The sequence below is a fragment of the Carcharhinus amblyrhynchos genome, chromosome 6 (assembly GCF_965287045.1).
Source record: "Carcharhinus amblyrhynchos chromosome 6, sCarAmb.v2.hapA, whole genome shotgun sequence".
Classification (NCBI taxonomy): Eukaryota; Metazoa; Chordata; class Chondrichthyes; order Carcharhiniformes; family Carcharhinidae; genus Carcharhinus; species Carcharhinus amblyrhynchos.
The window spans coordinates 65,635,129-65,661,811 of NC_137329.1; the positions used below are offsets into that span (position 1 = coordinate 65,635,129).

The 26,683-nt window shown below is 48.5% G+C and overlaps 1 protein-coding gene across 1 annotated transcript in view; it reads left to right on the forward strand.

Annotated features, from left to right (window-relative positions):
* The first annotated feature begins 4,148 nt into the window (after positions 1-4,148).
* LOC145343969 (myosin-binding protein C, cardiac-type-like) overlaps positions 4,149-26,683 on the forward strand; it is a 65,924-nt gene continuing 43,389 nt past the window's right edge. The window contains exons 1-7 of the mRNA XM_080190553.1: positions 4,149-4,354; positions 4,854-5,002; positions 5,858-5,975; positions 7,424-7,472; positions 12,494-12,550; positions 18,618-18,781; positions 25,430-25,562. Coding sequence (XP_080046679.1) covers positions 4,243-4,354; positions 4,854-5,002; positions 5,858-5,975; positions 7,424-7,472; positions 12,494-12,550; positions 18,618-18,781; positions 25,430-25,562 — 782 coding nt within the window. The 5' untranslated portion in view covers positions 4,149-4,242. The remainder of the gene's footprint in view (positions 4,355-4,853; positions 5,003-5,857; positions 5,976-7,423; positions 7,473-12,493; positions 12,551-18,617; positions 18,782-25,429; positions 25,563-26,683) is intronic.

Consider the following 26,683-nt stretch of genomic DNA (forward strand, 5'->3'; position numbering starts at 1 on the left):
TTTTCCCCCCCTCACACGCTAACATTTTCTCTCTCCTTCACATTCACAATCTTTCTCTCTCTCTCACACTCTCATTCTCGCTGTCTCACACACTCACATTCTCTCCCTCTCACACACACATTGTCCTCTCTCTCACACACATATTGTCCTCTCTCTCACACTCACATTGTCCTCTCTCACACTCACATTCTCCTTCTCTCTCTCATTTATATTTTCTTGTCTCTCACACTCACATTCTCTTTCTCTCTTTTGCACTCACATTCTCTCTCTCTTGCATTCCACTCACATTCACCGTCTCTCTCACACTCACATTCACCGTCTCTCTCACACTCACATTCACCGTCTCTCTCACACTCACATTCACCGTCTCTCTCACACTCACATTCACCGTCTCTCTCACATTCACATTCTAATTCTCCTTCACACTCACATTCCCTCTCTCTCACACATTCTCTCTCTCCCACACAAACATTCTCTGTCTCTTTCATACTCACAGACCCTCTGTCCAACACACACACATTCTCTCACACTCATATTCTCACGCTCATATTCTCTTGTCTCTCACACTCACATTGTCTCTCTCTCTCTTTTGCACTCACATTCTCTCTCACACTCACATTCACAGTCTCTTATACTCTCATTTGCCCTCCCTCTCACACTCATTCTCCATCTCTCACACGCACACATTCTTTCTCTCTCACACAGACACATTCTTTCTCTCTCTCACACACACATTGTCCTCTCTCTCACACTCACATTGTCCTCTCTCTCACACTCACATTGTCCTCTCTCACACTCACATTGTCCTTCTCTCTCTCACTTACATTCTCTTATCAGTCATACTCACTCTCTTTCACATTCACATTCTCTCTCTCTTTTGCACTCTCATTCTCTCTCTCTCTCACGGTCACATTCTCTCTCTCTCACGGTCACATTGCCTCTCTCTCACACTCACATTCCCCCTCTCTTTCACACTCACATTCTCTCTCTCTCTCTCTCATATTCACATTCTCTCCCTCTCACGGTGACATTCTCTCCCTCTCATGGTCACATTCTCTTTCTCTCATGGTCACATTGTCTCTCACTCTCACACTCACATTCCCTCTCTGTCATATTCATATTCTCTCTGACTCTCGCAATCCACATGCTCTCCCTCTTTCACACTCACGTCACCTCCCTACCTCTCACCCACATTCTCTCTCTCTCTCACACACATTCATTCTCTTTTTCACATTCACGTTCTCTCTCTCTTTCACACTCACGTTCTCTCTTTTCTCTCACATTTCTCTCTCTCACACATTCACTCTCCCTTTCACACTCATGTTCTTTCTCTCACACATTATCCCTCTCTTTCACACTCACGTTTTCTCTCACGCTCACACTAACATTCTCTCTCTTTCTCACACTCTCATTCTCTCTCTCACTCTCATACTCACATTTTCTCCCTCTTTCATTCTCACGCTCTCTCTCTGTCTTTCACACTCACATTTTCTTTCTCTCTCTCACACACTCTCATTCTCTGTCTCTCATTCTCTCACACTCACATTCTCTCTCTCTCACTCTGACACTTTCATTCTCTCCCTCACACTCACATTCTCTCTCTCACACACTCTCTCTGTCTCATAAACATTGTCCACCTGTCTCACACTCACGTTCTCCCTCTCTCTAATCCACATTCTCTCACACACACACACACTCACATTATCTCTCTCTCACGCTCAGATTCTCTCTCTCTTTTGCATTTGCATTCTGTCTCTTTCGTACTCACATTCACACTCACATTCGCTCCCTCTCTCACACTCACATTTTCCCACTCTCCCATGCTCACATTCTCACTCTCACTCATACTTGCATTCTCACTGTTTCACACTCACATTCACTCTCTCTCACACCCACGTTCTCTCTCTCACGCACATTATCTCTCTCTTTCACAATCACTTTCTTTTTTTCTCTCTCACATTCACATGCTCTCCCTCCCTCACACTCACATTATCTCTCAGTCACATTGTTTCTCTCTCACACACTCACAATCTCTCTCTTTCGCACTCACTTTCTCTCTCTTTCATACTCACATTCTCTTTCTCTCTTGCACTCAAATTCCCTCTCTCTCTCACACTCACCTTCTCCCTCTCTCACATCCATATTCTCTCTCACACACTCACATTCTCCCTCTCTCTCACACTCACATTCTCCCTCTCTCTCACACTCACATTCTCCCTCTCTCTCACACTCACATTCTCCCTCTCTCTCACACTCACATTCTCCCTCTCTCTCACACTCACATTCTCCCTCTCTCTCACACTCACATTCTCCCTCTCTCTCACACTCACATTCTCCCTCTCTCTCACACTCACATTCTCCCTCTCTCTCACACTCACATTCTCCCTCTCTCTCACACTCACATTCTCCCTCTCTCTCACACTCACATTTTCCCTCTCTCTCACACTCACATTCTCCCTCTCTCGCACACTCACATTCTCCCTCTCTCTCACACTCACATTCTCCCTCTCTCTCACACTCACATTCTCCCTCTCTCTCACACTCACATTCTCCCTCTCTCTCACACTCACATTCTCCCTCTCTCGCACACTCACATTCTCCCTCTCTCGCACACTCACATTCTCCCTCTCTCGCACACTCACATTCTCCCTCTCTCGCACACTCACATTCTCCCTCTCTCGCACACTCACATTCTCCCTCTCTTGCACACTCACATTCTCCCTCTCTCGCACACTCACATTCTCCCTCTCTCTCACACTCACATTCTCCCTCTCTCTCACACTCACATTCTCCCTCTCTCTCACACTCACATTCTCCCTCTCTCGCACACTCACATTCTCCCTCTCTCGCACACTCACATTCTCCCTCTCTCGCACACTCACATTCTCCCTCTCTCGCACACTCACATTCTCCCTCTCTTGCACACTCACATTCTCCCTCTCTTGCACACTCACATTCTCCTTCTCTCGCACACTCACATTCTCCTCTCTCACCCACAGTCTCTCTCTTTCATACTCACATTTTCTCTCTTTCACACTCTCTCACACTTACATTCTCCCTCTCTCTCACACACTCACATTCTCTCTTTCATGTTCACGTTTTCTCTCATGCTCGCATTCTCTCTCTCACAGTCTCTCTCTCATTCACTCATATTCTTTTTCTCTTTCACACTCATGCTATCACTCTTTCGGTCATCCACGTTCTGTTTCTCTCTCACACTCACATTCTTTCTCACACATTCAGATTTCACACTCACAGATTCTCCCTCACACACTGACCCAGTAGAACATAGAACACTACAGCGCAGAACAGGCCCTTCGGCCCACGATGTTGCGCCGACCAGTTAAAAAACAATGACCCTCTAACCTAAACCAATCCCTTTTCATCCATAAACCTATCCACAGATCTCTTAAACGCCCCCAAACTAGGCGCATTTACAACTGCAGCAGGCAGGGCATTCCAGTCCCTCACCACCCTCTGGGTAAAGAACCTGCCCCTGACATCCGTCCTATAACTACCCCCCCTTAATTTAAAGCCATGCCCCCTCGTGCTAGCTTTCTCCATCCGAGGAAAAAGGCTATCACTATCCACCCTATCTAAACCTCTAATCATCTTATATGTTTCAATAAGGTCCCCTCTTAGCCACCTTCTTTCCAGCGAAAACAACCCCAAATCCCTCAGTCTCTCCTCATAGGACCTCCCCTCCATACCAGGCAACATCCTGGTAAACCTCCTCTGCACCCTCTCCAAAGCCTCCACATCCTTCCTGTAATGTGGGGACCAGAACTGCACACAGTACTCCAAGTGCGGCCGCACCAGAGTTGTGTACAGTTGCAACATGACGCTGCGACTCCTAAATTCAATCCCCCTACCAATAAACGCCAAGACACCGTATGCCTTCCTAACTACCTTATCTTACAACCTTAACAACCTTAACAACCAGTATATTTATGCTGAGCACTATTCTGCTTCCATGGGATGATGGTTAACATTTTCTGAATGGTTGTGAAAAATGACAGGCAGCGAGTGCAGCTTGTCTCACTGAGACTCTTACCCTTCGCTCCCTAATGCTGAGTGACTGAATCCAGACTGACACTGTAACACCGAGGTGTACCTCTCTTAATATCCCTAGCCTCCAGCACGCAGAATGTTCCGGCAGCACCAGGAGACCCCAGTGGAGAGAAGCTTCCAGAAGTCCAGAGCACAGTGGAGGCTCTGGCAACTTCCAGCACAGAAAAGGATATGGCTGACACCGGCAATGGGACAGTTTTAAAGAGTGGGAGTGAGGGAACGCCTTCCCAAGATGTTCCTATTCTCTTCCTGGAGAAACCACAGTCTGGGACAGTGATGGTCGGTAAGGAATACCCACTGGGAAAGGGGACGATAGAGAATCCCTCCCATTAGCCCCCCCCACCTCCGAGATTTCCCTCAAAGATCCCTTTCAAAATCCCCCTCAAAATACTCCACCCTTCCTCTACCCTCCCCTCACCTTCCATCCTCCCTGCGGCACACCACCCTCTCTCACCCCCACCTTCCCCATCCCCCTCACCTCTTCACCCCCTCTCGTCACCCACCTCCCTGACTTCCCTGCCCTTCACTCCCCTCGCCTCTTGCATCCCTCCCCCTCGACACCCCCTTGCCCACCTCGCTCTTCCCATCACCTCACCTCACCCCTCCCCTCACTCAGCCCCGGTTCACCCCTCCCTTCACCCTCTTGCCCTGCTTCTTCTCTCACCCCTCACCCCCCACGCTCCTCCCCTTCTCTCACCCCACTTTATTCCCCCTCGCTGTCTCTGATGACTGTTTCTCGCTGACTACCTCTCTCTCTGGCTGTGTACATTGTTTTTCCAAAGGGTCTGACATCACCTTCACAAGCCGTGTTCAAGGTACCAACATCCTGAGGAAACCCAATGTCAGATGGTTCAAAGGCAAATGGATGGACCTGGCCAGTAAAACTGGAGCTCACCTACAACTGAAGGAGACATACGATCGGAACACCAAGGTGACCAATAGGCAGCATCCCCCACGCCATTCCCCCAAGGCCAATAGTGAACAGCATCATGATGGTGCAGTAGTTAGCACTGCTGCCACTGTGCCAAGGACCCAGCTTCAATTCCCAGCTTGGGTCCCCATCTGAATGGATTTTGCACATTCTCTCTGTGTCTGTGTGGGTTTCCTCCCACAGTCCAAAGGTGTGTGGGTTAGGTTGATTGGCCATACTAAATTACCCCTGAGTGTCAGGGGATTGGGTTCTTGTTCTTCAGCAGGGATCTTGGGTTCATGTCGCACTATCTGTAACCCCCGTGACTTGCCTGGGTTTGCAAAACCTCACTTACTGTACTGTCTGGAGACAATACACATCTCTTTAAACTGTGATCAGTGCTCCTTCCACTCACATTATCAGCCACTTCAGGTCTTGAACAGCAGGTTAGGTGTAAAGATTCGCATTCTAATCAGTAATCTCTAAACTGTCTGTGCTTTATATGCTCTGTCTGAGGCCAGAACTCTCCATTCACCTGACGAAGGGGCTAACCCCGAAAGCTTGTGAGTATATTATCAAATAAATAGGTTGGACTAAAACCTGGTGTTGTCAGACTTTTTACTGTGTCAGGGGATTAGCAGGGTAAATCTGTGGGGTTACGGGAATAAGGCCTGGGTGGGATTGTGGTTGGTATAGACTTGATGGGCTGAATGGCCTCCTTCTGTATTGTAGGGATTCTATGGCACTCTCCCCAACAGCCAATAGTGAACAGATGTCATTCCCCACTATAGACCATAATGAGGCTTGTGAAATCTGTTGATGTATCTTTAAGGAGACCAGTTCTAACATTGCTACCTCCCTGCTCTGCTTCCACAGGTTTACACCTTTGAGATGCACATCATCCAGGCAAAGTCAAACGATGCTGGAGGCTATCGATGTGAAGTCAGTGATAAGGATAAGTTTGATTGCTGCAACTTTGAGTTGAGTGTTCATGGTAAGTGCAATCTGTCTGATAAACTACTCTCCAATGGGTGCCTGAGCACTCAGCATCCCATAATAGCCACAACAATATATCCATAGAATCCCTACAGTGCAGAAAGAGGCTATTGGGCCCATCAAGTCTGCACCAACCCTCTGAATGAACATCTTACCCAGATCCCCTGCCTTATTCCCATACCATGTGCATTTACCATGGCTAATCTATCTAACCTGCATGTCTTTGGACTATGGAAGGGAACTGGGGCACCCCGAGGAAGCCCACAGGGAAACTCCACATAGACAGTGACCCAAATCGTGAACTGAACCCAGAGCCGTGCCGCTTTGAGGCAACAATGCTAACCACTGTGTCACCGGGCCACCCTTAACCTTTAGAAGGTTAAAGAGGAAAATAGATGATCGAGCAAGGGAAAGGTGAAATGGCAATGGGACATGGAAAGAAAGATAAAGTGAGTCCAGGGAAGGTATGAATGGGAAATACAGAACCAGCATCTGCTCTCCTGAAAAATGGAGTTTGAAGTTTTGCCCTGGAGTTGTTAAAGTCAAGTTTTGAGTCCAGAAGGCTGTGACATGTCTCAGGAAGATGAGCGGCTGTTCGTTCAGCTGTCTGAGGAATGAGATTAGACTAGCCGCAAGGTGTAAGCTGAGATACGTACTCTGGGACTAAACCCTCATCCTCTGCGATCTGTGACAGCACCACTGTCAGTGTGGAGAAGAGCTCAGTGTGAGCAGTGACTATAGTAACACCATTGAAGGAGATAGAGGGAATCCTGCTATTTCACCTGGTCAGTGTGTTTGAGGACTTGGTCAGTAGGAAGAAAGAATGAGGCTAGAGGACGGATATTGTATTAGAGAGTTATGAAGGGGAGGGATGTTAGAGAAATGGACAGTCTCTTTGGAAAGGGGAGAGGCATGATGTTTGGTGATGGCATCTTGCTGGAGGAGGCAAAAAGCACCAGGGACACAGGTTTAATTCCAGCCTCGGGTCACTGTGTGAAGTTTGCACTTTTTCCCCGTGTCTGCGTGGGTTTTCTTCAAGTGCTCTGGTTCCCTCCCACAGTTCAAAGGTGTGTAAGTTAAAGGGATTGATGAGGTAAGTATGTGGGGTTTTGGGGATAGGGCCTGAGTAAGATGCGCTGGTGAAGCCTCAGTCCAAATCCAATGGGCCAAATGGCCTCCTTCTGCATTGTAGAGACTCTATGATTCTATATGAACAGGAGTAGGCCGTCCAGCCCCTTGAACCAGTTCTGTATGTGACCCAGAGCAGAATTGGAGGAGTGCAGATATCGTGGAGGATTGTTGGTCTGGGAGGGGTCAGAGATGAGGGAGATTTTTAAAATCAATCTGGGCCAAAAGTAGGTGAGTGAGCAGAGGGGTGATGCTGATTAGGATAGTGTGTTATATACTTGTGTAAATACTGCTAACTCTGCCCTGTTCTAATCCCAGAGGTCCCAGTCCATGAGGAAGTGGACATTCTGTCTCAGTTCAGACGCACGTAAGTGATTCTTGCAATTTGAGATGTGAAATGTGTTGTAATGTCCAATCCTTGACTTAGCTAAACCCTACAGCAATACTTTATCCCCAGGAACACCAAAAAGAAAAGTCAGGGCCGTTGATGACACATCCTGAGGGAAAACCACTTTCATAGAGGCCACTCTTGCCTGTATGCTTGTGACACCATATAATCCACACAGTACAGAAGAAGGTCATTTGGCCTGCTGGGTTTGCACCAACTCTCCAAAAGAGCATCCCCCCACCCTCATAACCCTGGCCAATCCACATAACTTGCACATCTTTGGAGTGTGGGGGGGAACTGGACCACCTGGAGGAAACCCATGCAGACATGGGGAGAATGTGCAAACCCCACACAGACACACGCCCAAGATTGGAATTAAACTTAGGTCCCCAGTGCTGAGACGCAGCAGTGCTAACCATCGTTCCACACTTGATTCCTTAGTCAGTCTTTGACATACTCAGGAATATGCAGTTGGGGCCTTGGGATGGGTCTCATCCCTACATGGTTGCTAAGTTACATGTAGGCCGTCCCATTTGGGCTGCTTGGGGGTGCTGATCCAACATGGTAGGCACTGAGACAACCAATTGGCCAAAATGTCAGAATATTCTAAGGGACATCTGGTAAGTAAGAGGCTTTCAAAAGCGTGTTAACCAGGGCTCAGGGTAAGCACATTCCTTTTAGAGTGAAGGGCAAGGATAGCAGAAGTAGGAAACCCTGGATGACTTGGGATATTGAAGCCCTGGCCAAGAAGAAAAAGGAGGCATATGACATGCATAATAGCTGGGATCAAGTGAATCCATTGAAGAGTGTAGAAGATGGCAGAGTAGACTTAAGAGAGAAATCAGAAGGGCAAAAATGAGACACGTTAGGCAAAAGAGAATCCAAAGAGCTTCTATAAATACATCAAGAGCAAAAGAGTAACTAGAGAGAGAATAAGGCCTCTTAAGAATCAGCAAGGTCATCTATGTGCGGATCCACAAGGAATGGGTGAAATCCTAAATGAATACTTCTCTTCAATACTTACTATTGAGAAAGGCATGGATGTTAGGGAAAATAAGTACATTTTGGGGAAATAGATAGTGATGACTTGAGGAGTGTACATATTACAGAGAAGGAAGTGTTGGAAGTCTTAAAGCGCAGCAAGGTATATAATTCCCCAGGACCTGATGAAATGTATGCCGAGGTATTTTGGGAGGCTAGGGAGGAAGTTGCAGGTCCCCTAGCAGAGATATTTGAATCATTGACAACCACAGGTGAGTGCCTGAAGATTGGATGGTGGCAAATGTCGTGCCTTTATTTAAAACGGGCTACAGGGGAAAAACCTGGGAACTACAGGTCGGTGAGCCTCACATCTGTCGTGGGTAAGTTGTTAGAAGATATTTTCAGAGAGAGCATCCACAGGTATTTAGAGAGACAAGGACTGATTAGGAACAGTCAGCATGGCTTTGTGAGTGGAAAGTCATGTCTCATGAATTTGATTGCGTTTTTTGAAGGGGTAACCAAGAAGGTAGATGAGAGCAATGCAGTCCATGTTGTCTACATGGACTTTAGCAAGGCCTTTGATAAGGTACCACATGTAGGTTGTTACATAAGGTTAAATCTCACGGGAATCAGGGTGAGGTAGCCAACTGGATACAAATTTGACATGATGACAAAAGACACGATGGTTGTAGAGAATTGTTTTTCAAACTGGAGGCCAGTGACCAGCAGTGTGTCTCAGGGGTTGATGCTGGGTCCACCGTTATTTGTCATTTATATTAATGCTTTGGATAGGAATTTAGGAGGCATGGTTAATGAGTTTCCAGACGACACCAAGATTGGTGGCATAGTGAACAATAAAGAAGGTTATCTAGGATTGCAACGTGGTCTTGATCAATTGGGCCAGTGGGCTGATAAATGGCAGATGGAGTTTAATTTAGATAAATGCAATTTGATGCTTTTTGGTAGCTCAAACCAGCGTGGGACCTGCTCAGTTAATGGTAGGGCAGATTTAATGTTGGGGAGAGTTATAGAACAAAGAGACCTAGGGTTCATAGCTCCTTGAAAGTGGAGTCACAGGTGGGCAGGGTAGCGAAGAAAGCATTCAGCATGCTTGGTTTTATTGGTCAGAACATTGGACACAGGAGTTGGGCCATCTTGTTGAAGTTGTACAAGATATTGGTAAGGCCACACTGTGGTCATACTGTGTACAATTCTGGTCACCCTATTATAGAAAGGGTATTATTAAACTGGGATGAGTGCAGAAAAGATTTACTAGAATGCTACTAGGATTTGATGGTTTGAGTTGTAAAGAGAGGCTGGATAGACTGGGACTCTTTCCCTGGAGCGTAGGAGGCTGAGGGGTGATCTTATAGAGGTCTATAAAATAATGAGGGACATAGATCAACCAGAAAGTCAACATCTTTTCCCAAAAGCAGAGGAGTGTAGAGGGCATAGGTTTAAGGTGAGAGGGGAGAGATACAGAGGGTCCGGAGGGGCAACAGAGGGTGGTGAGTATCTGGAACAAGCTGCCAGAGATAGTGGTAGAAGTGGGTACAAATTTGTCATTTAGAAAGCATTTAGACAGTTACACAGGTAAGATGGGTATAGAGGGATATGGGCCAAATGCGGGTGACTGGGACTCGTTTAGTGCTGAAGAGACTGGGCAGCATGGGCAAGTTGGGCTGAAGGGCCTGTTTCCATTCTGTAAACCTCTGTGACTCTATGATTCTAATTAAAACTGCAGCTTTCCCCTCTTTCCCCATCTTCCCTCAGCTTCATTGGCCTATTCTTCAGTGTTTCCACTTGAATTCAGTCAATTAAATGAGTTTGAAATGTAAACTACAGCAAGTAAAATGTGTAAAAATGTTCAGACTGTGTTTGGGTTTGTAGCTGCGATCTGTTTGATCGCTAACCTGTCCTTCAAACCATCACCTAGGAGCCTGGCAGCAGTGGGATCTCGGAAGAGGATGGGGTCCTGTATCAGGTAGTAACACTTGCAGCAGCGCTCAATCCAACTCTTAAAGGGACTTCAGCCACGGTGGGAGCTCCCCAGTCCCCTCATTGGCCAATGATAAACATGGAAAAGACACAAATAAGCATGGGGACTTCCTGCTGGTGAGCAAGGTGGTGGCTCCTTTAAGAATCTGGATCAGGGAGCTGACTGAAGAGCAATCCCAGAATCTCTCCCATTTAGACTGTTACAGTCACCTTGTGGGGGCAATTCTGGAGGAGGCTGAACTGTGTATGCTATCACAGTGTGACCCACTGCACACCACACCCCCAACCCAACCCCCACACACACCCATCCTCACACCTACCTGCACATCCCCACAGACACACACCCAACACACAAACACCCCCCACCCATCCTCAACCCCCATCCACACCTCCAACCCTCCCCCACACACACTTTCACAGCCACACACACAAACACACACACACCCGTGGCACACCCACATGCACATGCACACGCACACACACCTTCACACCCCTTACACGCCCCCAAACACAAACACACACATGCCCACCACACCTCTGCACTCCACTCCCATCACACATCTCATGAACCCTTTCCCCCAACCAAACTCTCCCCTCTGTCCTCACATTGCCCCCTTTCAATCTCACTTTGCCAGGATTCACCCTCTCCCCTTTCCCCTCTCCCCTTTCCCCTCTCCCCTTTCTCCACTACCCCTTCTCCCTCTCCCCTCTCCCCTTTCTCCACCCCCCACTCCCTCTCTCCTGTCTCCCCCTCTCCACCCTGTCACGCACTCTCCTACATGCCAACTTTTACCACTCTGTAGTTGAGTCCATTTTCACTGTCTTAGCATGGATACACACATACTGCCACTGCCATCTCATTGGTCTGTTTCAGTAGTGAACCCTCCTAGCCAATCAGCAATGTTGATGGAGGCATACTGAAGAGGTATGTTGTGTTGGCTAAGTGTGAATGTGTGAGATGAGCAGAATATGGATGGAACTGAGAGAGGATGAAAGGGCTCGGCTCCGGTGTTCAGGATGACACCGCTAACAGAGATCTTGGAAAACTGGGTTGTGATGTGTTGCAGCAGGACCCTCCAGGCCTAAGACAGACAAGAGGGTACCAACTGCTCACAACAACAGGAAGGTACAATAGATAGCAGCACTGCCAGCAACGTGGGCATCCTGACAGCACCAACGGCTGGTCTACTCTATTGGAGAGAAACCATTAGCATTCTCAACTCATTACAAACAAGAATCACTTACATCGCAGAGAGAGATGGGATTAACACACTAACACCAGCCACCAATCAGTGATCTCTGATATATGGGGAGGGAGCCAAATTCTCACAGCTGTGATGAGCACCAGAGTGAAATAAAAAGCAGCTTTACTCTGTATCTAACCTCATATTGTAATTGCCCTGGGAGTGTTTTAATTGGAGACAGTGTAGAGGGAACTTTACTCTGTAGAGTTCAGACTGTTAAAATGCTGATTGGTGAGTTTAACAAGGGGAAATCCACCCAAAACTATGCAACAACGTGGAGATATCATGTTCACTCCCTCAGTGAGACAAAGGAACGGAGTAGAGGGAGCATTACTCTGTATCTAACCCCATGAATGCATCAGTTCTGGGAGTTTGATGGGGACATTCTAGGGGAGCTTTATTCTGTATCTAACCCCATGCTGTATCTGCCCTATGAGAGTTTGATATTGACAAGACAGACAGAGTTTTACTCTGTTTGTGAATTATTGTAGATACATAATTGATAAGGAACAGCCTAGCAGAATCCCTCTAAAATTTAGCAATTGAATCCATCCTGAATCTAATTGCAGAGTGAGACATGAGCAATGTTTTTTGGGTGTGACTGGTTTGAATGATCCAAAAGATTATGTCAGCTCTTATCAAATTCTCTTCATTCAAAGCCACTATTAACAATGATTGGACAATGTGTGTTTGGGAGATTTACTCCATATTCCTGGAGTAATTGTTCCCCAGCAGCGGACTGCCTACTCACTACTCTGATTCATCTCTTCACAGTAGCACAGAGGGAGGTGAGGAAGCTGGAGAACTGGACTTCAGTGCTTTACTGAAAAAGAGGTAAGATTGAAGAAACTGCCCCCCTGACGCTTGCCCATTGCCCCCCCCCCACTTCCCATGCTGGCCTACTATACCCCCCCAACGCTGGCCCACTGCCCTCTCCCTGAAGCTGGCCCACTGCTTCCCCCCACAATGCTGGCGCACTGCCCTCCCCCAACACTGGCTCACTCACACCAAAGCTGAGATAATCATCAACTCTAATAATAAAGCACCCAAATTTGGAATAATTGACCCAACATTGGGATAAAGAATTCCATCAGCATTGAGACACTCTATCCAATGCTGCAGAACGTGGATAATTTATTCAACTCAGGGATATTTATTTTAGTACTGGGAAGTACTGGTGCAGTGGTATTGTCACTGGACTCATGGTCCAGAGACTCAGGGTAATACTTAGGGTCCTGGGATTTGAATCCCACCACAGCACTTGGTGAAGCTCAATTGAATAAAACTTCTGGATTTAATGATGACCATGAAACTATTGTCAATTGTCGTAAAAACCCATCTGGTCACTAATGTCCCTTAGGGAAGGAAATCTGCCGTTCTTGCCTGGTCTGGCCTCCATGTGACTCCAGACCCACTGCAATGTGATTCTCTCTTAAATTCCCTCTGAAACAGCAGAGACACTCAGTTCAAGGGCAATAAATGCTGGCCAGCCAGCTACACCCACTTCCCATAAATGAATGAAAAAAAAACCTATCCAACACTGGACTAATCAATGCAATAAACATTGGGATATTCCTCTTCATATTGGGAAAACCATCCAATATTGGGATTATAAAGCAATATTGCCATATTACCATACACTGGGATAATCCATTCAGCACTGGGTGACCTACCCAGTGACTGAGGTAATCTACCCAGTGACAGTGCAAAATTCTAAAATAAGTTCTCTCGCACTGTGCGGAATAATCTAGAATGATTTACTGCAGTGTACTCAGTTGTGGAGGGGAATGTGTGTAACTGAGAGAGTGCAAAAACTAACTGGATCATCAGCTTGTATTGTGGAAATCCTTATCCACAGGTACTGGCTGAGGTGTATTAATACCTAGATCAGAGAGGCTGTGTTGCTGTTTAATTATTTTCGCTCAGAAGCTAATGAACTGTTTTTGTTTTATTCCTGGAAACCGATTGCATGTTTGCTCCTGCTCTTTGACACTGTGCTGTTCCACAATTCCTGTCGCAATGGCTGCCTGGATTTCCTTATCCATCAGAGGGTAAGGAAACAACCTCATTCTAACCCTGCCACTTACACAGTGCAGCAGTAAAGCACAATACTACCTGTGAATTACAACATGTGGGTAGTCAAGGAAATGGAGGGATATAATTCACTGGGAATGGGAATGTGAAGGGGTATCTGTCACTGGGAATGGGAATGTGAAGGGGTATCCGTCATTGGGAATGGGAATGTGAAGTGGTATCTGTCACTGAGAGTGGGAATGTGAAGGGGTATCCATCACTGGGATTGGGAATGTGAAGGGGTATCCGTCATTGGGAATGGGAATGTGAAGAGGTATCCGTCACTGAGAATGGGAATGTGAAGGGGTATCTGTCACTGGGAGTGGGAATGTGAAGGGGTATCCGTCACTGGGATTGGGAATGTGAAGGGGTATCCGTCACTGAGAGTGGGAATGTGAAGGGGTATCTGTCACTGGGAATGGGAATGTGAAGGGATATCCATCACTGGGAGTGGGAATGTGAAGGGGTATCCGTCACTGAGAATGGGAATGTGACGGGGTATCCGTCACTGGGATTGGGAATGTGAAGGGGTATCCATCACTGGGATTGGGAATGTGAAGGGGTATCCATCACTGAGAGTGGGAATGTGAAGGGATATCTGTCACTGGGATTGGGAATGTGAAGGGATATCCGTCACTGGGAGTGGGAATGTGAAGGGATATCTGTCACTGGGATTGGGAATGTGAAGGGGTATCCATCACTGGGAGTGGGAATGTGAAGGGGTATCCATCACTGGGAATGGGAATGTGAAGGGGTATCCGTCACTGGGAGTGGGAATGTGAAGGGGTATCCGTCACTGGGAATGGGAATGTGAAGGGGTATCCATCACTGGGAGTGGGAATGTGAAGGGGTATCTGTCACTGGGAATGGGAATGTGAAGGGGTATCCGTCACTGGGAATGGGAATGTGAAGGGGTATCCATCACTGGGAATGGGAATGTGAAGGGGTATCCATCACTGGGAATGGGAATGTGAAGGGGTATCCATCACTGGGAGTGGGAATGTGAAGGGGTATCCGTCACTGGGAATAGGAATGGGAGTGTGAAGGGGTATCCATCACTGAGAGTGGGAATGTGAAGGGGTATCCGTCACTGGGAATAGGAATGGGAGTGTGAAGGGCTATCCATCACTGAGAGTGGGAATGTGAAGGGGTATCCATCACTGGGAGTGGGATTGTGAAGGGGTATCTGTCACTGGGAGTGGGAATGTGAAGGGGTATCCGTCACTGGATGAACAGTGGACCTACAGCCTCAGACTCAGCCCAGTCAAATCAATTGGACACATCGGAACATGCATCTTATACACACAGTGACACACATACTCATACTCAAACTTGTGTGCACAAGTACACAGACAGGCACATGTGTATACCTCCAGGATAACACCCCAGGGCACCAATCATTTTAGACTTAACCTTGGACAGTTTTCTGATGAAGAATGTGGTGAAAAGGCCAGAATCAGAACCCCCCACCCCTTCCTGGATTCTTCTGGCCTGTGCTGGTGTAGAACAAGTGAACTTCCACAACCTCCACACTCACAGGTCCTAACTTCTCCAGTCTGGAATCCAAGTGGCATGTCCCGATCAGAGATCTCCTGTGTGATGATGATACTGCCCTTTTTGTCCAAGCAGAAGATTGGTTGCAAAGAGAGATGCAGTGTCAGCCTCCGGCCTCACCATCAGTGCTTATTGTTTATCGTTATGTTGTGTTTCTGCCTGTGATCAGAATCAACAACACAGCACACAAAACCATCAGCTGGTCTTACTAGCTTGGAGATTCACTGACTGACTACATATCTTGTTATGATGAGCTCAGTATTGCACTGGAACATCAGTCATCTCCTTCAGCCAGCAAACAAAACCAGGGATGAAAAGAGCGCAAACTTACCACAGGACCATAGCTGTCTATACGGCCTGTACACTCACTACTTTGCAGTATGTGAGTGAGTGAAGCCTGTATAACCCACACCAGCACCAACAAGGGTCAACCTCCCCACCCCCCCACCCCCCCCCCGCCCCCATGTCTATGGCCGTCACATCAGGCAGCCCTTTCTGGGACTAACACACCAACCACGTTAGCATACATCACCGGCTCGGCCACAGGAACAGGGTGGAGGCTCCTCAGTGACCTGCGGCCGGAGACTAGCAGGGTGGCCATTTCTCCCATTGATAAACGCTGTGGCAACGTCGCCATCAGCATCAGACACAGCAACCGGGAAATCCAAACTGCTGATTGATGGGAATGGTGAGCCCAGATATGGCCAGCAATTTATCACCCACCCCCTCCTTGCACCACCCCATCTCTCTCCCCCTCACTCTCTACCCCCCTTGCTCTCACTCTCTACCCCCCTTGCTCTCGCTCTCTCACCCCCTCGCTCTCCCTTCCCCCTCACTGTTCCTACACCCCCTTTCTCCTGGCCCTAACCCTCGCTGTTTCTCCCACCTCCCTCACTGTCTGTCTCACTCACCCCTCACTGTCTCTCTCTTCCCCTCAGTCACCTTCCTTATCGATCTCCCCCTCCCCCTCCCTCTCTCTCTCCCTCCCCCTTTGCCCTCTCTCCCAACCCCCTTGCTCTCCCCCACTCACTCCCCCTCCCCCCTCGCTCTCCCTCCCCACTCACTCCCCCTCCCCCCCTCGCTCTCCCTCCCCCCCTCGCTCTCCCTCCCCCCCTCGCTCTCCCTCCCCACTCACTCCCCCTCCCCCCCTCGCTCTCCCTCCCCACTCACTCCCCCTCCCCCCCTCGCTCTCCCTCCCCCCCTCGCTCTCCCTCCCCCCCTCGCTCTCCCTCCCCACTCACTCCCCCTCCCCCCCTCGCTCTCCCTCCCCCCCTCGCTCTCCCTCCCCCCCTCGCTCTCCCTCCCCCCCACTCTCCCTCTCCCCCCCTCGCTCCCCCTCCCCCCCTCGCTCTCCCTCCCCCCCTCGCTCTCCCTCCCCCCCACTCTCCCTCTCCCATGGTCTTCCCCCTCATTCTCCATTCTTCTTACTCTTCCTCCCCATCGCTCCTCTCCCCCTCTCTCTTCTTCCCTCTCCTTGCTCTCCCTTTCCCCTCGCACTGCCTTCCTGCCCCTCGCTCACTCTCCCCCCTCGCTCTCCCTCCCCCTTCCTCTCCTCCCCCTCACTCTCGCTCCCTCTCTTCGCTCTCCTTCCCCCTCTCGCAATCCCTCCCTCCTCATTCTTTCTCCACCCTCACTCTCCCTTCCCCTTACTCTCCCTCTCCCTCTCTCTAACTCCCACCTCGCTCTCCCTCCTCCCTCACTCTCCTACCCCCTCACTCTGCCTCCTTCTCCTCGTTATCCCTCCCTCCGCTCTTGCTCTCTCTTCCCCCTCGCTCTCTCTTCCCCCTTGCTCTTCCTCCCCCTCACACTGCCTTCCTGTCCCTCACTCTCCCTCCCTCTCCTTCCTCCTTACTCTCCCTTCCCCCTCCCTCTCCCTCGGTCCATCCCTCCCCCTCGTTCTCTCTCTTTCCCCCCCCATTCTCCCTCCCTTCCCTGCCTTGTTCTCTCTCCCCTCCCCGCTCGCTTTCCCTTCCCCTTGCTGTCCTTTCCTCCACCCTTGTTTTCTCTCCCTCCCCCTTCACTCTCTCCCTCCCTTCCCCCTCACTCTGCCTCCCTTCCCCCACGCTCTGCTTCCCCCCTTGCGTATAACCCTTTCCCCCTCACTCTCCCTTTCCCCCTCGCTCTCCCTCCCCTCTCACTCTCCCTCTCTCCTCGGTCTCCCTCCCTGCTCGCACTCCCTTCCCCCAATGCTCTACTCACCCCTCGCGCTCCCTTTCCCTCCCCCCTTGCTATTTCTCCCTCCCACTCACTCTTCCCCTACCTCCCTCATTCACCTTGCCTCTCCCATCACTTTCCCTTCCTCTCCCCTCGCTCTCCCTCTCTGCTCTTGTTTACCCTCCTTTTCTCCTCTCTCTCCCTCTTCCCTTGCTCTCCCTCCCTGCCTCAGTCTCGCTCCCTCCTCACTCTCTGTCCCCACTCGCACTCTCTTCCCCTAGTGCTCTCCCTCCTCCTGGGCTCCTTTTCCCTCCCCCCTTGCTAGCACTCCATCCTCCTCGCTACCTCTCCCTCTCCCTCGCTTTTCCTCCTACCTCCCCCATTCTCCCTCTCTCTCCCCTTTCTTTCCCTCTCTCTCCCCTCTCCCCCTCTCTCCCCTCGCTCACCCTCCTCCCCTCGCTCTCCCTCTCCCCTCGCTTTCCCTCCCTCTCCCCTCGCTCTCCCTCTCCCCTCACTCTCCCTCTCTCCTTGTTCTCCCTCACTCCTCGCACTCCCTCTCCTCACTTTTTCCCTCCCCTCGCTCTCCTCGCCCCCTTGTTCTCCCTTCCCCCTCACTCCCCCCCCTCACTCACCCCCTCTCTCACGAACCTCCTTGCTTTCCCTCCCTCCCTCACTCTCCATCCCCACTTTGCTCTCCCTCCTCCCGGCTCTGCCTCCCTACCCTTCACTCTGCCTCCCTACCCACTTGCACTCCCTCCCTCCCCTCATTCTCCCTCCACCTTTCGCTCTCTCTCCCCCTTCCCTCTGCCTCTTCCCTGACTCTGTCTCCCTCTCCCTTGCTCTCCCTTCCCCTCACTCTGCCTCCTTCCCTCAGTCTAACTCCCTTCCCCTCACTCTGTCTCCTTCCCCCTCACTTTCTGTTCCGTCTCTTGCTCTCAGTTCCCTCCACTGCTCTCTCTTCTGTCCCCCCTCGCTCGCAATCCTCTCTCGCTCTCTATCCCTCTCGTTCTCTATCCCCTCTCCTTCCCTCGCTCTCCCTCCCCCCTCGCTCTCCCTCCCTCTCCCTCGCTCTCTCAGTTGGAACTCCAGACGAACGTGATTATTCCCCACATTCCCACAGGGATGTCAAGGTGGATGAAGGGCCTAAGATTGATGTTTGGGAAATCCTGCAGAATGCGCCCCCCTCCCAGTATGAGAAGATAGCGTTCCAGTATGGGATCACCGACCTGAGGGGAATGCTCAAACGGCTCAAACGCATGAAGAAAGAGGAAAAAAAAGGCACTGGTAAGTGGGAGGGTGGTTGGTATGGCTGGAGGGGTATGGGGGGAGCAGGGTGTAGAGGAAGAGGTGTGAGGGTGGCCTCCAACTGCCCTCACCTTCATCCCTGCCCCTGTCTCTCACTCTCTTTCTTTCTGTCTTTCTCTCTCCCTCCCCCTTTTTCTCTGTCCCTCTCTCTCCTCTCTTTCACTCTCCCTCTGTCTCTCTCTCTCTACACCTCACACTCACATTCTCTCACTCTCGCTCTTTCTCTGTCTTTCTCACACACTGTTCACTCTTTCTCTGTCTCCCTTTCTCTGTCTCCCTTTCTCTGTCTCCCTTTGTCTCCGTTTCTCTCACTCTCTTCCTCTCACTCTCTTTCTCCCTCTCTCTCTCTTAGTCTTTACTCTTCCTTATTCTCTCTCTCCCTCATACTCATTCTCTCTCACACTCACTCCCTCTCCCACTCACTCACTCTCTCTGTCTTCAGTCTCTCCATTTTTCTCACTCATTCTCTTTTTTATCTCTTTCCCCCTTCCCTGTCTCTTCCTATCTCTCTCACTGTCTCTCTCACTGTGCCTCTAATACTCTTTCTCTCTCTCTCTATCTCACACAACTCTCTCTTCCATTCACTCATTCATTCACTCACACATTCTTTCTCTGTCTCTCTCTTTCTCTCTTTCTCCCTCCCTCTCTCTTTCTCTCTCTCTCTCTTTCTCTCTCACTCTCTCTCTCCCTTTCTCTCTCTCTCTCTCTCATGCTCTCTCAAAGAACAAAGAATTAGTTCTTTAGTGCAGCCCAGCAACCGGCCCTTCGGCCCTCCAAGCCTCATGACGCCTGTCGAAAGCTAAACTGTATGCACTTAGAGTCTTTACTCTTCCATTCCCATCCTATTCATGTATTTGTCTACATCTTGCTGTATTCTCTGACAATCATCCTCACTATCCACAACTCCACCAATTTTTGTGTCGTCTGCAAACTTACTAATCAGACTAGCTACATTTTCCTCCAAACCATTTATATATATACTACAAACAACAAAGGTCCCAGTATCCCTGTGGAAAACCACTAGTAAAAAGTCTGACAACACCAGTTTTTAGTCCAACCGATTTATTTGATAATACTCACAAGCTTTCGAGGGGACTGCCTCTTCGTCACATCATGAAAACCACTAGTCACAGCTTGCCATTCAGAAAAGCATCCCTCTACTACTACTGTCTGTCTTTTATGCCCAAGCCAGTTTTGTATCCATCTTGCCAGTTCTCCTCTGATACGGCGTGACTTCACCTTTTGTACCAATCTATCATGATGTACCTTGTCAAACATTTTACTGAAGTCTGTGTATACAACATCCACTGCCTTCCCTCATCTAACATCTTCGTCATTTCCTTGAAAAACACGGTCAAGTTAGTAAGGCATGACCTCTCCTTTGCAAAACCATGCTGCCTATCACTAATAAGTCCATTTGTTCCTAAATGTGAGTAAATGCTGTCCCTTAGAATCTTTCCCAATAATTTCCCTACCACTGACATAAAGTTCACTGGCCTGTAATTTCCTGGATTATCCCTGCTGCCCTTCTTAAACAATGGAACAACATTGGCCATCCTCCAGTCATCTGGAACTTCACCTGTAGCCAATAAGGATTTCTGTCAAGACCCTAGCAATTTCCGCCCTTGCCTCTCTCAGTATTCTGGGGTAGATCCCATCAGGCTCTGGGGGCTTATCTACTTTAATGCTTTTTAAGATGACCAATACCTCCTCCTTTTGGATATCGACATGACCCAGAATATCTACACGCCCTACCTTATGCTCCTCGTCCATCAAGTCCCTCTCTTTGATGAATACTGAGACAAAGTATTAATTTAGTATCTCACCCATTTTCTCTGGTTCCTTGCATAGATTCCCTCCACTATCTTTGAGTGGACCAACTCCTTCCCTAGCTAACTTCTTACTCTTTACATAAGTACAAAATGCCTTAAGATTTTCCATAATCTTGTTTGCCAAGGATTTTTCATGACCCCTTTTAGCCCTCCTGACTCCTCCCTTAAGTTCCTTCCAACATTCTTTATATTCTTCAAGGGCTTCATCTGTTCTAAGCCTTATAGACCTTACAAACGGGAAGCCAAGCTTGGAGATGTCTGAGCCACACCGAATATAACCAGTTTCCACTAACATCGTTATAGAATCATTGCTTTACATAGTTTCAGACTTCAAAAGAAAAGTTGATGAGAGGAACAATTCTCTATTAGGCATCTTGCATGAGAGCTGGAATGATTATCTGTCCTGTATAGAATGTAAGATGCAGCATGGTAGCACAGTGGTTAACACTGCTGCCTCACAGCACTAGGGATGTGGGTTCAATTCTCAGCTTGGGATCTTTGTGGAGACTGCATGCCTCCCCATGGTTGCGTGGGTTTCCTCCGGGTGCTCCAGTTTTTTCCAATAGTCCAAAAGATGTGCGGGACAGATGGGTTGACAGTATTAAATTGCACCTTAGTTTCAGGGAGACTAGCTAGGATAAATGCTTGGGGTTATGGGGATTGGGCCTGGGTGGGATTGTGGTTGGTGCAGAGTTGATGGGCTGAATGGCCTCCTTCTGCACTATAGGATTCTATGAATGCTTCCCTTTTCTTTTTGACAAGCTTCATAATATCTTTTGTTATCCAGGGTTCCCAACACTTAGAAAAACAACAGGTCCAATGGGATGAAGGAGTACAGTATCAAGGGTAGGACTCTTAGCAGTGTAGAGGATCAGAAGGACCTTGGGGTCTGGGTCCATAGGACTCTTAAATCGGCCTCGCAGGAGAAGGCGTATGGTGTGCTAGCCTTCATTAATCGAGGGATTGAGTTTAGGAGTCAGGCGGTAATGCTGCAACTTTATAAGACCCTTGTCAGACTCCACTTGGAGTAATGTGCACAGTTCTGGTCACCTCACTACAGGAAGGATGTGGAAGCTATTGAGAGGGTATAGAGGAGATTTACAAGGATGTTGTCTGGATTGGGAGGCATGCCTTATGAAGATAGGTTGAGAGAGCTGGGACTCTTCTCCCTGGAGAGACGAAGGTTGAGAGGCGACCTGATAGAGGTTTATAAAATGTTGAGAGGAATAGATAGGGTGGATTTTCGGAGGCTATTTCCCAGGGCTGAAATGGTCGCTATGAGAGGACACAGGTTTAAGGTGCTGGAGAGTAGGTACAGAGGAGATGTTAGGGGTAAATTTTTCACTCAGAGGGTGGTGAGTGAATGGAATCGGCTGCCATTGGTGGTGGTGGAGGCAAACTCGCTGGGGTCTTTTAAGAGACTTCTGGATGAGTACATGGGATTAAATGGGATTGAGAGTTATAGATAGGCCTGGTAGGTATGGATATGATCGGCACAACTTGTGGGCCGAAGGGCCTCTTTGTGCTGTAGTGTTCCACGTTCTATGTTCTATGTACAGCACAATACAGGCCCTTTGGCCCACAAAGTTGTGCCGAACATGTCATAAGAACAGAAGAACATAAGAAATAGGAGCAGGAGTAGGCCATCTAGCCCCTCGAGCCTGCCCCGCCATTCAATAAGATCATGGCTGATCTGATAGTGGGTTCTGTTCCATTTACCTGCCTGCTCCCCATAACCCTTAATTCCCTTATTGGTTAAAAATCTATCTATCTGTGACTTAAACACATTTAACAAGGTAGCCTCCACTGCTTCAATGGGCAGAGAATTCCAAAGATTCACTACCCTCTGAGAGAAGAAGTTCCTCCTCAACTCTGTTCTAAATTGACTCCCCCTTATCTTGAGGCTGTGCCCTTTAGTTCTTGTTTCCTTTCTAAGTGGAAATAATCGTTCTGCTTCTACCCTGTCTAGCCCCTTCATTATCTTATATGATCTATTATTATCTTATATTGTAAGATCCCCCCCCCCTCAGCCTTCCAAATTCCAATGCAGACAGGCCCAGTCTACTCAATCTCTCTTCATAAGCTAACCCCCTCATCTCTGCTATCAGCCGGGTGACCCTTCTCTGCACCCCCTCCAAAGCCAATATATCCTTTCGCAAATAAGGGGACCAAAACTGCACACCGTACTTCAGTTGCGGCCTCACCAGTGCCCTGTACAGTTGCAGCAAGACCTCCCTACGTTTATATTCTGTCCCCCTCGCTATAAAGGCCAACATTCCATTCGCCTTCTTGATCACCTGCAGACTGGGTTTTTGTGATTCATGCACAAGGACTCCCAGGTCCCTCTGCACTGTAGCATGTTGTAATTTTTCACCATTTAAACAATGTCCCTACCTTAGAGATTATTAAGCTTACCTATAACCCTCTATCTTAAGTTCCATGTACTTATCTAAAAGTCTCTTAAAAGACCCTATCGAATCCGCCTCCACCACTGTTGCTGGCAGCCCATTTCACGCACCCACCACTCTGAGTGAAAAACTTACCCCTGACATCTCCTCTGTACCTACTCCCCAGCACCCTAAACCTGTGTCCTCTTGTGGTAACCATTTCAGCCCTGGGAAAAAGCCTCTGAGAATCCACTCAATCAATACCTCTCAACATCTTATACACCTCTATCAGGTCACCCCTCATCCTTCGTCTCTCCAGGGAGAAAAGGCTGAGCTCCCTCAACCTATCCTCACAAGGCATGCTCCCCAATCCAGGCAACATCCTTGTAAATCTCCTCTGCACCCTTTCTATGGCTTCCACATCCTTCCTGTAATGAGGCGACCAGAACTGAGCACAGTACTCCAAGTGGGGTCTGACCTGGTTCCTGTATAGCTGCAACATTATCTCCCGACTCCTAAACTCAGTTCCTCGATTGATGAAGGCCAGTACACCATACACCTCCTTAACCACAGCTTCAACCTGTGCAGCTGCTTTGAGCATCCTATGAACTCGGACTCCAAGATCCTTCTGATCTTTCACACTGTCAAGAGTCCTACCATTAATATTATATTCTGCCATCCTATTTGAACAAGGAACAAAGAACAAAATCAGCCCGGGAAACAGGCCCTTCAGCCCAACGAGTCCACGCCGCCATCTCAACACCACCAGTCCCCCTCTCCACCCACGACCCCTGTCTAATGTTTTATGGGCCTGTCAATGTTTTGACCTGCCAAAATGAACCATTTCACACTTATCTGGGTTGAAGTCCATCTGCCACTTCTCCACCCAGTCTTGCATCTGTCAATGTCTCGCTGCAACTTCTGACATCCCTCCAAACTATCCACAACACCTCCAACCTTTGTGTCATTGGCAAACTTACCAACCCATCCCTCCACTTCCTCATCCAGGTCATTTATAAAAATCACAAACAGCAAGGGTCCCAGAACAGATCCCTGGGGCACTCCACTGGTGACCGACCTCCATGTAGAAAAAGACCCATCTACAACACTGTCTGCCTTCTGTGGGCAAGCCAGTTCTGAATCCACAAAGCAATGTCCCCTTGGATCCCATGCCCCCTCACTTTCTCAATAAGCCTTGTATGGGGGGCCTTATCGAACGCCTTGCTGAAGTCCATATAAACCACATCTATCACTCTTCTTTCGTCAATGTGTTTAGTCACATTTTCAAAAAATTCAGTCAGGCTCGTAAGGCATGATCTGCCTTTGACAAAGCCATGCTGACTATTCTTAATCATATTATACCTCTCCAAATGTTCATAAATCCTGTCTCTCAGGATCTTCTCCATCAACTTACCAACCACTGAGGTTAGATCACTGGTCTATAATTTCCTGGGCTATCAGTTCTTTCTTGAATAAAGGAATCCCATCTGCAATCCTCCAATCCTCTGGAACCTCTCCCATCTCCATTGATGACGCAAAGATCATCGCCAGAGGCTTTGCAATCTCTTCCCTCATCTCCCACAGTAACCTGGGGTGTATCCCATCTGGTCCCAGCGACTTATCTAACTTGATGCTTTTCAAAAGCTCCAACACATCCTCTTTTTTAATGACAACATAGTCAAGCTTTTCAGACGCTGTAAGTCTGCACTACAACCACCAAGATCCTTTTCCATAGTGAATACTGAAATAAAGTATTCATTAAGCACCTCTGCTATTTCTTCCGGTTCCATACAAACTTTCCCACCATCACATTTTTTAGGTCTTTTTCTTTCATGTCTTATCCTCTTGCTTTTCACATACTTGTAGAATGCCTTAGGTTTTCCTTAATCCTGCCCTTCTAAGGCCTTCTCATGGCCCCTTCTGGCTCTCCTAATTTCTTTCTTAAGATCCTTCCTACCTATTAGCTGTATACTCTTCTAGATCTCTAACAGTACCTAGCTCTCTGAACCTTTTGTAAGCTTTTCTTTTCTTCTTGACACACTTATTACCTCACTCACACTATTTATCTCACTGTCTCTCTCTCTCATCCACACTCTCTTTTTCTCACTCACTCTCTCTCTCTCTTTCTCACTCTCTCACTCAGTACACTCATTCACGCTCATTCTCTTTCTCTCTCACTTTCTCTCTCACACACTCTCTTGCTCACTCTCACACACTCACTCACTTTTGTTCTCTCTCTCACACACACTTTCTCTCTCATTCACGATCTCTCTCTCTCTCTCTGTCACTCGCTCTCTCTCTCTCTCATACTCACATTTTCTTGCTCGCTCACTCTCACTCGCACACACACTCCCGCGCGCGCACGCATGCTCTCTGGCCTCACTCACACCCTCTCTCCCTCTCTCTAGCCTTTCTGAAGAAGCTGGAATCAGCCTATCAGGTGGACAAAGGCCAGAAGATGAAGCTGGTGGTTGAAGTGGCCAATCCGGATGCAGAGGTGAAGTGGATGAAGAATGGCCAGGAGATTCAGGTCAGCGGCAGGTGAGAAACAACCGTGCGGAAACAGTGGGGGGGTGACATGGGAAGGGGTTGTGACAGGAGAGGTGGAGTGAGGGGAAAGGCAAGCGACAGGGCGGGCAACTGATGGTGATTGAGGGGGAAAGGTATGGGAAAGGGTTAACATTGGTGATTGAGGGAGAGGTGTAATTTGCGATTGAGTGAGAGGTATCGGAAAGAGTTAACATTGGCGATTGAGGGAGGGAGTGTAGGAAAGAGTGATTGAATGGGTCTCCTCTTAGCCGCCTTCTCCCCAGGAAGAACAGCCCCAAACTCTCCAATCTATCCTTTTAACTGAAGTTTCTCATCCCTGGAGTCATTCTTGTAAACATTTTGTGCATTCTCTCCAATGCGTTCTTTTCCTTCCTGCAATGTGGCATCTAGAGCCATGCACAATACTCCAGCCGAGATCTAACTACTGCCTTGTGTAAGTTCAGCATAATCTCCTTGCTCTCGTATTCTGTCTCCATTAATGAAGCCCAGAGGACTATTTGCTTTATTAATTGTTCTCTTCTCCTGTCCTATACATACCAGCTCTCTCTGCTCCTGCACTCTTTAAGAATTTTATCCATTATTTTATATTATCTCACCATGTTCATCCTACCAAACACCTCACACATCTAGATGAAACAGACGATGCAACAGGAGAGGGGGGGGGGGAGGGGCTGACGGGGATGGGTTCTGAGGGAGAGTGTGAAGGAGTGAGGGGTAGAGGGAAGGGAGGGGAGACAGAGGGGAATAGCCTAGAGATAGGGGAGCGAATCTAATGGCAATTGAGGGGAAGAATGTGAGAGGGGATTGATGGAAAATCAGAGTAAGAGGGAGTGATGCAGAGGGAGAGGGAACAGACAGACTGTGATAGGAGGCAGCAGGATGGTTCCAGCAGTAATGGGATTGTGAGTGGGAAGATGGCAGGTTGGGGCAGTCTCTGCTTTTCAACAAGAGCCTGGAGTCACAGTCTGTGTGTGTTGTCCTCCTAATCTCTCCTTGTTTTTCTCTCTCTCTCCCCCACCCACGCTCATTCATCCTTGAACTCACCGGATCCAAACTGACAACAATGCAGCAAGTATGTAACTGTCCACCTGTTTACCACCAGCATGGGGGGC